The 13,330-nt window shown below is 38.9% G+C and overlaps 1 protein-coding gene across 4 annotated transcripts in view; it reads left to right on the forward strand.

Moving 5' to 3' along the window:
* Nucleotides 1-13,330, forward strand: part of LOC105834024 (lachesin) — a 63,511-nt gene that overhangs the window by 48,438 nt on the left and 1,743 nt on the right. For 3 of the 4 annotated variants that reach the window (XM_036292737.1, XM_028193659.2, XM_036292738.1), the window contains 6 exons: nucleotides 2,311-2,400; nucleotides 4,328-4,449; nucleotides 9,642-9,827; nucleotides 10,493-10,685; nucleotides 12,637-12,768; nucleotides 12,849-12,968. In XM_036292737.1, the coding sequence (XP_036148630.1) occupies nucleotides 2,316-2,400; nucleotides 4,328-4,449; nucleotides 9,642-9,827; nucleotides 10,493-10,685; nucleotides 12,637-12,768; nucleotides 12,849-12,968 (838 nt within the window). In that variant the 5' untranslated portion in view covers nucleotides 2,311-2,315. The remainder of the gene's footprint in view (nucleotides 1-2,310; nucleotides 2,401-4,327; nucleotides 4,450-9,641; nucleotides 9,828-10,492; nucleotides 10,686-12,636; nucleotides 12,769-12,848; nucleotides 12,969-13,330) is intronic. The other variant, XM_028193660.2, reaches the window with a different exon arrangement.

Here is a 13,330-nt window from a genome sequence, read left to right on the forward strand (position 1 = left end):
GCTTAAAGGAAAAACCAAACACTTGGCGCCTTTTTTTACCTTTTTTAAAAAGGTAATTTTGTTGGGTATATGTGTACGTTAAAATACCCAGTACATAAAATTTTAAATTTTATTTTAAATCTAATGTAAATTAAACATTTATATTACATATATTAAATAATCTAAAGTGTTTTAAAAATAGATCGATTTCCTTAATATTCGAATGATACGAGATTAAAAACCTATTATATCGTATTCATATGTTCTTTAAGAATTCAAACAGGAAATAAAATTCAGATTGTGATTTTATAATGTAAATGCGAGATGAAAAAATCTTAATTAAATTTTATCTGGGCTCCCGCATGATTACAATGACGACGAAATCAATGTCAAACTGATCTGTTTATTAAACCGTGTCACATTTCCAAAACTTTCATTCGATCTCTTTAATTGATCTTTGAAATTGTAAATCTAAGTAAATTTAAACGATGGGAATTTCCATCGAATTTTTGAAGGCCGAAGTCATAAAGAGCGAGCTTTGGCGCGAGCGAAATTTTCATTTGGCCATCGGACTGCGGTCGTTACATACGTTACGTACATACGTATGTACATATATATGTGGTGCACGCATCCGCGCGCACGTGTGCCCCTGAGACGCGGAGTGTGCGTATCGTGTGGACGGGTTGGGTACGGAGAAGAGAAGTGTATACCTCCACTGCCATTCGAGAGTATTATTGCGGTGCTGGCCGGTCGGCGACGAGCGAACGGTAGATATATCAGCGAGTTGGCGTTTATGTGGCGACCAACTGTCGAGTTAATATTCACGCGATTCGGAGCTGACCCTCTTCTCTCCCCTCGTTCACCTCCACCGTGCACTTCTGTATCCTCGTTCCGAGCACGCGTCGACGACGTCGCGAAATTCTCGATTTCAACCCCCGACCTCTCTCTCTCTCTCTCTCTCTCTCTCTTTTCTCTTACCCCTGAAGCGGGTTGCCTCGCCGTAACAACTCCCGGCGCGTATCCTCTCACGCGAAATTTAGTACGTTATGTTGGTGAAAATTCTAATTATATTTGTTTCCATGCAGACTTGAGATTTGCGAAATAACAGATAACTGATTTGTTACGTCGTGCCTGCTATTTTTTCATCTACAAAGTTTCTCACCTTTGAACTTCTAAATGTGTCTTTTGCAAGAGCATTTTTATAAGTTTTTTATAGGTTTTATATCGGTTTTTTTTTCTAGTCAATTAATTTATGTTTATTTAATTTTTTAAAAGCAGTGAGAATGCATACGAATTTTTTTTACCTTTCTGGTTTTTATTTGATTAATATATATTGCAAATTTTAATAAAAATATCAAAATAATAAGTCTTTTCTGTTTCAAATTAACCTTTTTTTTTCTCGTTCTTTTTTTAATTATTTGTGTTACTTATTTTCATTGTGTTACATATTTGTAAATTATTGCCTATTGATGTAGAAGAAAAATATAGTTGAAAATCACCGTCATTAATATTCACAACATCACAATCCAGAAATAATCGTTTCAGTAAAAGAATTTTCTGTTACATTGATTCTGTTACATTGATCATGTATATTCATATTAATTCTAAATTATAAATTTTTTTGTAACTGAATTATTTCAAAGCTATAAAAATTAGTGCTTTAAATAAATGATAGATGAATAAAAATTTTTAATAAAAAAGTTTAAAAGGGGATGTTACTAATTTTTAACTCGTTTAATATGAATTAATAAACTTTTTCTGAATCGACTAACTGGCAATCCGTTTATTAGATACACAACGTTTCGACCATTGATTTTGGTTCTCTTCAGGTGCAAGTGAGATGTTTAATTACGACATAACAGTTTGACAATTTCGGACCAACGAAGAATAAAACATGTTATGTCCAACGTTAGTAAAATTGACAATATAGGATCATCTCACTGACTCGTTACTTGGTTGACGTGATTTACCATGTTTCTGCGTATTATAATATAATTTCTGCGCAGTACAATATACATTATGCATATTCTTAATTTACATTGAGTTTATATTGTCAATTTTACTAACGTTGGACATAACAATGTTTTCTTCGTTGGTCCGAAATTATCAAACTGTTACGTCGTAATTGAACATCTCACTTGCACCTGAAGAGGATCAAAATCAAATCGAAACGTTGTGTATCTAATAAACGGATTGTCAGTTAGTCGAGCCAGAAAAAGTATATTAATTTATTTTATATACCATTGGCGATAAAAACAGCAACATTTTATATTCGTCTAATATGTTTAACCCAGTGCTTTCTTTCAAGGTATTTCGCATTTTTTGTTACAGTACGCATGGCGTATGGCTTACCCTATGGCATGGCATCGCGAAACTTCGCATTGTGCACTCTTATTGTCGCCTTCCTCCACACCAGTCTCGGTAAGAGTCAAATATATCGCTTCGATAAGGTAAGTATTTCCGTGACGCGCAGATCCTTGCGAGAAACGGGGAAGGGGGGGAGGGGGAGGGTGGAAAGAGAACATTGTTCAGGAGAGTTGCGAGGAGAAGCAAAAGTTACAAGTTTTTAATCCGCTCGAAATGACAGAATTTCCCTCCCCTTTCCCTTGTACAGGGATCGCCGCGACTGATATCGTGCCCGTTAGGCGCCGCCTTTCTTTGTTCCAGTTACGGTAAGAATCGAATAGAATCCTTCTCCGAAGACATCGGTAGCCTTTCGCGTTTCCGCGGGAGCTTAAAAAAAGAATCCTCGCTTAAAAAGAAGCAGGAATTGCAAAGTGGCACAGGTCGACTTCTCCCCCCCCCGTCTCGGAAAACGAAATGCACTCGCGTTCTGTATCGGTTCGTCTTATTTATTTATTACCCCTATTCGTTTATCGAAGGACTGTAAATTTCAAAAGTATTTTACAAAAATAATATTTAATTCTGCACACAGAGAGAAAGATAATCTTTATAGATTTAATAAACAGTTTTGTTCGACTATTCTAAAGCGTATATTTCTTTGGTTTTAATAAATTTTAAACGGATTTCTTTAGATTGAATAAAATTTATTAGAAACAAAGAAATATATGCCTTGGAATAGTCGAACAAAAAACGGTTTATTAAATTTAAAGAAATCTCTCTCTCTCTGTGCACTTATAGAAATTTATACTTAGTATCAAGAAAAAATTAGAATGAAAAATGTGAAGAAAATTTGATAGAGTTTATCAGTGCGATTTAATCTATCATTTTTTTTTATAAGACTCATTTGCAAAACATTGGATTTTTATAGATTTGGTCCGATTTCTCGTTACATTGCAGGTGCAAATCACTATGCATAGGTCGTCGAGCACTCGACTCGCATGTGCGGACCAAAAATATTACCTGATCTTCAGGGTAGCCTTTCCACGCGATAGATCATGATAGATGATGATTACTCTACAAGTCAGCGAACTTTCGCTCAGCCGTGTTTCCACCGTGATTAATAAACACTCCGTTTCTCGCGAAACTTTCTCCCCTTTTCTTCGTGCTCGCGTGATCGTTTCGAGCTTAGTTAAGCAAAAGGGATACAGGAAGAATGCGTCTTCTTTTTTTTTTTCGCGTCACTTATTAGATTCCATCCCGTTATTGCGAGAATGATCAGCGTACGATTCCCCTGTGTGAAACGTAATGTCACATCGAATTGGCATCCGCCACGCGAGAACGCGAGGGGTGAATATCGTGACGTGTGAAGATTACAAGGTTCGACGCGGTTAATCAACACCCTGTTATACGGCGCACTGATTGTCCCGTGTGTTGCATAATGAAATGCGTAGGAACAAGTCGTTTTGAAAGATTTATATGATGAATAAGATAGAAGAAAAGAGCGATTAAAGGATTATGAAACGTACAATCAGATATATATTCTCATGATAAATTAACAAGCAAAATTTTATTCATCGTATTAAGACGACGAAATGACATGTCGCGTTTACAAACCTGCTAAAAATGGAATTTTCTTAAAAATTAATATTTTTTTGTCTGGGTCACGTCCCTATGGCAGGGGCGGACCTATAATCGCGACCGCGGTGCGCAAGAAAGAATTATGATTACATTATGCGACACAGTCGACCGTTCGCTCGTTAGATGCGCAAGTAACGCGGCGATCTAGATTAAATTTTGCCCGCGCGGCGCAAAAAGGTGATGGGCATTCTTGTTTTCGGGGTTTCCCGCTCCCGAAATTTCCGTGACGCGCCGTGTCCATACATCATATTCATAACGGCGGCGTATCGACGGGCAAGTTGGCCGCGCAGTCAGCTAATTAAGGATTAACTTCGCTGATCGCTTTAGTCGTAATCGCTGGCGCATAATCGCTAATTGCATAATTCAGGACAAACGCCGCCCAAGTCCGAGGTCCTGCCCGAATTTCTGGCGCTCTTGGAAAATCACACGGTCACTCAAGGTCGCGACGTCTCCTTCACCTGCGTCGTTAATCATCTCCAGTCTTACAAGGTAAATGTACTGCTCGTGCCGCTCGCGCGCGCGTGTTGTAATTAGCTAGTCGATTAGGGCCACCGCTCGAAATAGTAAGTAGTATGGCCTAGATCGTATTTTCGCTTAATATAGCGGATGCAGCCTAGACGGATTGTATTGTCAAGTAATTGCGTTATAACCACGGAGAACCATATTATTCCACTGTTTGATTATTAACCGAGCATTATTAGCATGTATCTCGGACAACGGTCATTCGAAACACTCAATTTCGAAGCGATGTGCTCCCAAATGTTTTAAATAGCTTTAGAAGCTTTCTAAACGCTTTAAATGTTAATCCTGCCATAAAGAAGAAACAAAAGGGTAACATATTAATGATGAGAAATGTCGAGAGCAAAAGGAGACGAAAATACTTCAATATTTTATCATAGCCGTTAAACTGCTTCGTATTAATTAATCTTATTAATTATGTTTTTTATCTCTTAGTCAAGATTTATGTTAAAATTTAACATTTAGAACTTAAGAAAGTTTTGAGTTATATTTTTTGAAATTTTATTTTTGCAAATCTACGCTGAGAATCTACACCGAGAAAGAGAACTTGTTAACTTGACTAAATTTTTCAACTTGATTAAATTTCTTTAATTCAACTGTTTATATATTTTAGTCTAATGTGTAAATAGTTAAATTAAAGTTCAAGTATTTTATTTAAGTTAAATGCATAAGTACTTGAACTGAGAAAGTTTAATCAAACTGAAAAATTTAGTCAAATTAACGATATTATTTTCTCAGTGTACATGTTATTTATCGAAAGTTCAATTTTACCGAGCACAATCGCATTGTGTTCTTAGCACCTGTATTACATTACGTTATGTAATAAGAAAGGGCACACACATAGGCATGTGCCTCCTGGCTCTTTAACTCTTGTAAAACTATCAGTTGTATACGATCCGTCGACTTTTTTGATCGTCGTTTCTTGAACTCCTAAGGGAGAAGCCGCGAGCGACGGTGTTTTCCTTAGATCTGCAAATCGAAACAATGCAAATCAAGCGAAACCATCGAGTATTCGTTCCTACTTCCAACGTCAGGGAGATAAAACCGGCAGAAAGTATCGAGACAACGAAGAACACCATTTTCGTATCAACTATCGATTTCGATCGATTTTATCGCGCTACTTCCTCCGATATTCTTACACTACAATGATTGCAGATATACTTACGGGAAAACCGGACATTAAGAGAGTTATATAAAATGAAAAATTTTATCATAAACGCACATTCTTTATCAAATCGAACAAGTATACACGAATTAAACCGAATAAACGGAAATAAATGGAATTTTAATGACAAATTTAATAGAAAATTTGCAATCAATTTTTGTTTAACATTGCCATTTGTCACGAAACGAATGACAATGTTAAGAAAAAATCGATTTCAAATTTTCTATTAAATAGTCGTCCTTTTCGCTTTTTTGGCTTTTAAATATAATACCTCTGCAATTAAACCTTAGATTGAGATAAGTACAATTAAAATCGTCTATTTGCTTGTTTAAACTTTGATTACTCGCAGGAAGCCCTTTATTTTCAACCGCTAATTACTCGAAAACATTCTTGAAATTTTTCTCGAAGGAAACCTCACCTTTAAACGGGCCGATTCTATATTTGCCGCGCATTCGTTCCGAAGTTCCCCGAGCACATTTGCAGAGAACGTTTATTTCGCTGTGTACGCTATCAATTTTTGTTAGCAATTTAGTCGTCGTGTCGCTTGTTTTTCGCAATCTTTGCTCCCGTGTCAACATTGACGGCGATTTAACGCGGAAACCGTTCGTGTATCTACAGTCCCCGGACCTTTGTGTATGTACGTGCGCACGTGAGGGAAGCTTTCGGTCGTACGCGGCGCTAGAATCCAGGGAATCTCTTCTGGGACGGACCCTGGTCGCGAGTAATTCACTTTCAAGAAGAAATCCAAGTTTTGATTGCGTGCTCAGATCGCGACAATCGTTTCTATCGCGTTTCTATCGCGCTTCTAACGCCGTTGGAGCGTGCTCGTGGAGATGCCTCGCCGCCTCGTCCTGTCGCCCGCGGCCGTGCCCGAAGGGCCCTTCTCTCCCACTTCTCGCCCTTTCGTCGGAAAGAGAAAGGAAACGACGGAAGAAAGGACATAAATCAGATCTGCTAATATAGCGTCGCTGAATAGCCCTGATTTTTGCCGCCGTGCTTTTCCGCCCTTTTTCTCCTTTTCCCCGGGCGATTCGTGCTGACTTTGCTACACCGTTTATATACGCACCTCATGTACTTCAGCCAGACGGCGATTAGGCGGAAAAAAGTCTGTACAAAGAATTGCCGTACAATTTTGCAGCTAACAGCGCTCGAATTTGAATGCGTCGCTTAACATTATTACACGAGCGAAGTCCCATTGTCTCCGGTAAATAATACTAGAAAGAAACTTAAACCGCTTTAAAAACCAACTACGCGAGGTTCCTTAAAAAAGTCACGACTTTTTTTAGTTTATTCAATTTTGTCGAATTTGTCAATTGCGAAATTGCGAAGGGAAACAGCGTTTGGGGCTGCAAGGTGAAAAATCTTCACCGAGTCTTCATATACTGTGTCATCATCTTGTATACATTTTTTATGCATTTGCATTCATGTAATCTTCGTGCGACGCCAGAAACCTTCAAAAGCTCCAACTCCGTTCAATGTCCGATCGGTTACTGTGATAACATTTACCCTCTTGTTTCACTTCCCATCTCGTTTAGATGTATCGTTGGCGTAAAAAGAAACCTCGCGTGCGCGCATGCAACGTATCATTTTTTTTCCTTGCTCTTTTCTCTTTCTCCGTTTTGTTTAATCACGTGCAACTTTTTTTTACGCGACTTTTTTTATTTGCCATTTCTTTCTGCGCTACGCGCATACTTGGTTTTCTCCGCGTATAAAGAGGAGAGAGGCACGTTCGCGCGATAGAGAACGAAATCCGCTTTGCGTTACAAAAACGTTCTCGCCTCGAAGTCCCACTACCTGCCCATTGAGAGGTATTTAATTTGGCAGCTGCCTCGAACTCGTCGTCGCGTTGCATGTAATCGCGTCCCGTGCATCCGGTAACGTCTAATCTCAGAAATTTAACCCTTTACCGCAGTCCCGTGTAACGATCGGTGCAGCCGTATGCGGAGCCTCCAATCCTATATCTCGCCGCAGGAAATTCAAGCCTTGTAATTAGACTCGCATAGTGTTACTATCGCATCGGTGATTTATATTACATTGAGAGAGAGAGAGAGAGAGAGAGAGAGATATCTTTTATAGAAAAAAAAACCACAAAATATCTCATAATATTTTATTTCGGAATCATCAGCCTTTTTCAAATTATATATCGATACGTGCAAATCTAGGAATGCGAAATCCCGAGGTACCGTTGAATACAACTTAGTAGCTGAATGTCACGTAATACCGCCGTAAATACAATACCCTGAGATGTAATGTCATGTAGACCATGTTCCGTGCGTCATACATATCAAGTGTCTATGGGGACACCTGGCCAATTGCTTCTAATCCGCGAAGGATCACACGGAGATGTAGATTCCGGCGAGCGGACCGGCCGCGAGAGAGATCTAGCTGTTTCCAACAGGTGTAGATATCTTATATTCCCTTGGGTATTTATGCACCCGTTAAATTCCATTGCCGATCGAAACGGCCTTTTGTTCGCGGTTTAAAAGCCCCTTTTATCCTGTTCAATGGCGACGCCGCCGTCTGAAATATGACAGATCGGGCCGCCGCGACCTGGGCCGGCGCGAGGGAAAGAGGGGAGGGGGGAGGGGGCTGCAAGCGCGAAATAGGGGATTGTAGCAGAGTAAACCTGAGCGGAATTTGAGAGTGCAACCCCGTGCCAGCGTTTCGGTATGAATACCGATAAGCGCCTTTCGCAAGCACCGCGACGCTTTTTAAGCATCACCTCGGCACCGTACTAATGAAGAATTCGCACCTTTCGCGCGAAGTGCCTCGATCTCCTCTTCCGTAAAATGCAATCGTCTCTCCTGCCTTATGAGAAAGAGTAAAAAGCTCTCCTTTCACACTCGCGTTATTCATCTTTACGACATTCTTTTGTTGTTGCCGCATAAGGTCTTACTATGGCCGAGGGAGTTACGTCTCGTCTGTTTAATGTACCTTTATTTATCTCTGAAGTTATTAGCTTATTTATTATTTTATTATACGCCTGTGAAATGCAATCGTTGCTGTTTTTTTTAAAAAATAGTTTTCTCAATAGACTGGAAGATACATCTATTTCCGAGCACCGTGTGTCATGTAAAGTTACAAAAATAGCATTGTTTGAAGTTAGAATTATAATCGCTCATTTTTGTAATTTTTGTAATAATTATACATAGAAATCGTATTCGGAACGCTCACCGAGTTTATCAAAGATATTCGAGTTTTGTAAAAATTTCGTTTATCAGTTTTTTTATTTTTTACTTATCAATCACTCATTCATGTGCATATTTATGATATTTGCATAAATACTAAGATAAATATTATTTAATAATATTGCGAGCTAAATTAAATGTATATTTTTGAAGTATCACTGTCGCTGGCGATATACTAAAAACATTTCAATATTCGATACGAATTAATCATAAAGAAACATATATTGACATTTGTAAAGAAATATATACTGTCAAAGAATATTTGCGAAGCGTATTCGTTCCTGCGTGGCTCCGTCAACTGCGAAGTTCTAAATAAATTTAAAATTCACAAACAAAGAGAAATATATATATATATATTGATCTCGTCAAAGATTATAGTTAATACACGGAGAAAATTTTCTTTTAAAATTTACCCTGAACATCGTGGTAATTGTGAGACAACGCAAACCTTGAAGAATTTTACCATACTTTTAACAAAATTTACTAAAATTTTATTAAGATTTGGCAAAGTTTTAGTAAATTTTATTAGAAGTATAGTAAAATTTACAAAATTTTGCCAAATTTTATTAAAATTTTATTAAACTTTGTTAAAAGTATAGTAAAATTTTTCAAGGCTTACGTTGTCTCACAATTACTAGGGTAATTTTTAAGAGAAAAATCTCTCCGTGTAGCATTAAACATAGATGTCAGCTTAATACTTAACACATCGGCTGCGCTTTAATTATTAGTCCTAACATTGTTTCTGTATTTAATGTGGTCTCCGTCACCCTATACGAGCGAAATGAGCACCTTTGTCACGTCACGCGCAGGTCGCCTGGATAAAGTCGGATTCGCGTGCGATTTTGGCCATTCACACGCACATGGTGGCGCACAACCCACGCTTGTCCGTCACTCACAACGGCCATAACACATGGAAGCTGCACGTGACTAACGTTCAGCCGAACGACTCCGGCACGTACATGTGTCAAGTTAATACGGATCCTATGAGGAGCCAGGTCAGTAGAGCCGTTGAACATTTAGCGCCACGCAGCCATCGTCGTTCTCTCTCACGTTCCACGTTGCCGCCGAATAGGGGACGATATGTCGTCCCGACCCTCTGTATAACGTAATGCCGCGTGAATGCAACGTATACACACCGCGCATGGCGTCTCTATAAAACGGAGAACATTCAGCGCGGAACTGAAGAGAGCACTCGCGTGTCGCGACATAGAGATCTTCTTTTCCGCTAAGCTACATTTTTTAAATTAGGACGGATTTTTCAAATGTCTCTGATTCTCGCTCGTGCTCGCGAATGAAAGAGCAATTCAGACCCTACGGAGATATAACTTTTATTCTTGTTGGGATTACCTTATTTAAGATTAATTATTTTACATGCGGGATATCTGCATGTAAAATATACTCCCCCATTCCTTCCAGCCTTTCTCTTTTTAAAAATGATTATATATATGTGGAAAAAAGAGATTAAAAACAATATTTAGTAGGTAACGAAAAATTTAAATCTGAAAATCTAATTGTACTTGAATATATCGAATAAATCGAGACCCTTTCTTTCCCGTTGATTTTCTATATTGAACTTCGACTCGACGTCGAGTGCAGATAGTTAAATTGTTCGAGGTCGAACACTTCTCCGAATAGTAACGAATGCGAATTTTACGAGCAGACCGGCCACATGAAGGTCGTGATACCGCCCGATATTATGGACCTAGACAACACCGCGGATATGCTGACCACCAAGGAAAACGGGGATCTGCTGTTGCGGTGTCGAGCTACCGGCAATCCGGAACCGGTGGTGATCTGGCGACGGGAAGATGGCCGGAACATCACCCTGAGGAACGAGAACACCGTCGAGCGAAGTATGATTCTAGTCCCTAGACGTTTGGGCGAATGCATGCAAAGGGATCAAATGAAACACCTAAAAAAAAGGAAACGAAAAAAAAATTTAAAAAAGGAGAAATTTATACGAACTAAAATGATTCGGAGAGAATCTAAAGAGGCAATGATTACAATATTATACATTTATAATACGTGAAATGCATAATTAGCGTTGACAGAAACATGCTATTAACATTTTCTTTATCCGAAAAGTACTACAATGCACGGGGGATAAACAATAGAAATAATCCACGTTTCGATTTGATCAGCTGTTAATTAATAATCGCGCTGCCGCGTGAGAGCGAGACGATCACCTGTCGCAGTTTAAACGCTGAATTAAAATTCCATCACATCCCACCGAGGGGATGCTCATTAAGCGTGAAATCCGCTACCGTCGAAAATAGATGAAAATTCCCACCGCCGCGATATGACTAATGATTATAAAGCCGACTTTAAAGGGACGCGATTGGTCGCGGTTAAACGGAACCGCGGTGCGATTCACCTTTAATTGATCGGTATGCGCGCGTGTGAATTTTCGAGAGATGAAATATCCCTCCCCTCGCGAGAGCGGATCGCTTTTAAAAGAGCGAACGGGGGTGCACGGGGTCGGACCCCACCCCCGTCGTCGTCGGGGTGTCCGCCGCGCCGCCGTGTCCCGCGGAAAAGCAGCCATCCGATTAGCCTTCCTGACTGTGAGTGATGGATGTTGACTTTACATATATTTCCTCTTCGCCGTGGCCCCCGTCCCCTTCTCCTCTATCGACTCCGCGTACCCGATTGCAATATTCAGTGTGTACACTGCGCCGTGAAAGTGTTACGCCGCCGCGGTATCTCCATCCCGCCAGAGTTACTCCTAATTTTATATTGTCTCAAAAGCCTCTAATTACAGCCTCTTATTCGACGGCAAAGGCGATTTCGGCCTCGGATTCTAATGTATAACAAAAATGAGCATCTTTATATACACTGAAAAAAAGATCGACTTGGTTACAATAATCCAGGCTTGGTCCAAATTACCCAAAATCTTAGTGAAATAGTTTCAACTTTTTTAGTTAAACGTAAGGTAATTATAACAAAACTTATGATGAAATGTTTATAATTATTACCAAACGTTTTGTTATTATTACAACGTTTGTTTATAACAACCAAATATTTCAACAATATCATTACTAAATGCATTTAATAATAATATTGTTGAAATATTTGGTTGTTATAAACAAATGTAACAATAACAAAACGTTTGGTAATAATTATAAACATTTCATTATAAGTACATTATTTTGTTATAATTATCTTACGTTTAGCTGAAACCATTTCACTGAGGTTTTGGGTAATTTGGACCAAGGCTGGATTATTATAACCAAGTCTTTTTTTCAGTGTGGAACAATCTGTGGTAATGGAAAATATTCCGCAGGTGACGTACACAATTTTTAAACACAGATCTCTTGCTTAAATTCGGGATGAAAAATCTCATTGGAAAAATGTAACACTAAAAAAAAAGATCTTGCAACTTCAACAAAAATTATATGTGTGTAAAATCTAGCTGAGATAGATACTGTAATATGTACTATATATATTGCATCTAATCAATCTAGCTGATAGAAGCAGAATTTCCAAATTCTATACGTGACAGCCAAAATTCTAGCAGATACAAAAATTAACGACACATTTTGATTGTAAAGAAATCTGTCTATATTAGCAAAAATTTTTTGGGAGTAAAATATCAGAATAAAAAGGAACGATTAATTATTCATTACACATTTCATTTTGCGAGAGAGAAATCGTACGGATGTGCGTATTCTCTGCACAAAAGAAGTAATATCTATTTGAGGAATAATCGATCGTACTAATAAGATTATTATGAAAACTGAGAGCGTCTGAAAGACATGTGGATTTCCGAATCTCTCATCCTTTATCACGTCGGAAATGTTAAAGCAGCGCGTACGTTTGAGGGCGAACAACTTCACCTGCGGGGCATTCAGCGACAGGAGATGGGATCTTATCTCTGTATCGCGTCGAACGGAGTGCCGCCGTCGGTCAGCAAGAGATATTACGTCAACGTCCGCTGTAAGTGTGTACGCGAGCTGTTACGAGGTGGTAACCTCAGTTCGGCCAAGTTTATACTAATTGCATCTTTCTCGTTAAAGTCAAACCGCTGATTAAAGTCTCAAACCAGTTAGTAGCTGCGCCCGTCGACAGCGACGTCCTCCTCCAGTGCTACGTAGAGTCCTCGCCGAAGGCTCTCAACACGTGGTACAGAAATAATGGTGAGAGAGAGAGAGAGAGAGAGAGAGAGAGAGTACCGCCTTCATTTCCGCATGCGCCAACTTCTATTGTCGGATGCTTTATAATTATCTTTTCCTTCTCATTCGTACATCATTTGGAGCATTAATATTATATTTATTGATTAGAGCCGACTTACGTATTTCATTGACATTCTCCTTGCGATTCGCGAGAAAACCCGATGAAAATGTATAAGGCATTCATTTTAACCGGGAATATCCACGTCGACTTTATTACATTGGCGAAATGATTAAAAAACTATAAAAGTTTTGTTAGCAAATTCGACCATATTCAGCTGTTCTCTCTACGAGAACGGTCTCGTAAATTTTATTATTTATCCTGTTAA

The sequence above is a fragment of the Monomorium pharaonis genome, chromosome 10 (genome assembly GCF_013373865.1).
Source record: "Monomorium pharaonis isolate MP-MQ-018 chromosome 10, ASM1337386v2, whole genome shotgun sequence".
Lineage (NCBI taxonomy): Eukaryota > Metazoa > Arthropoda > Insecta > Hymenoptera > Formicidae > Monomorium > Monomorium pharaonis.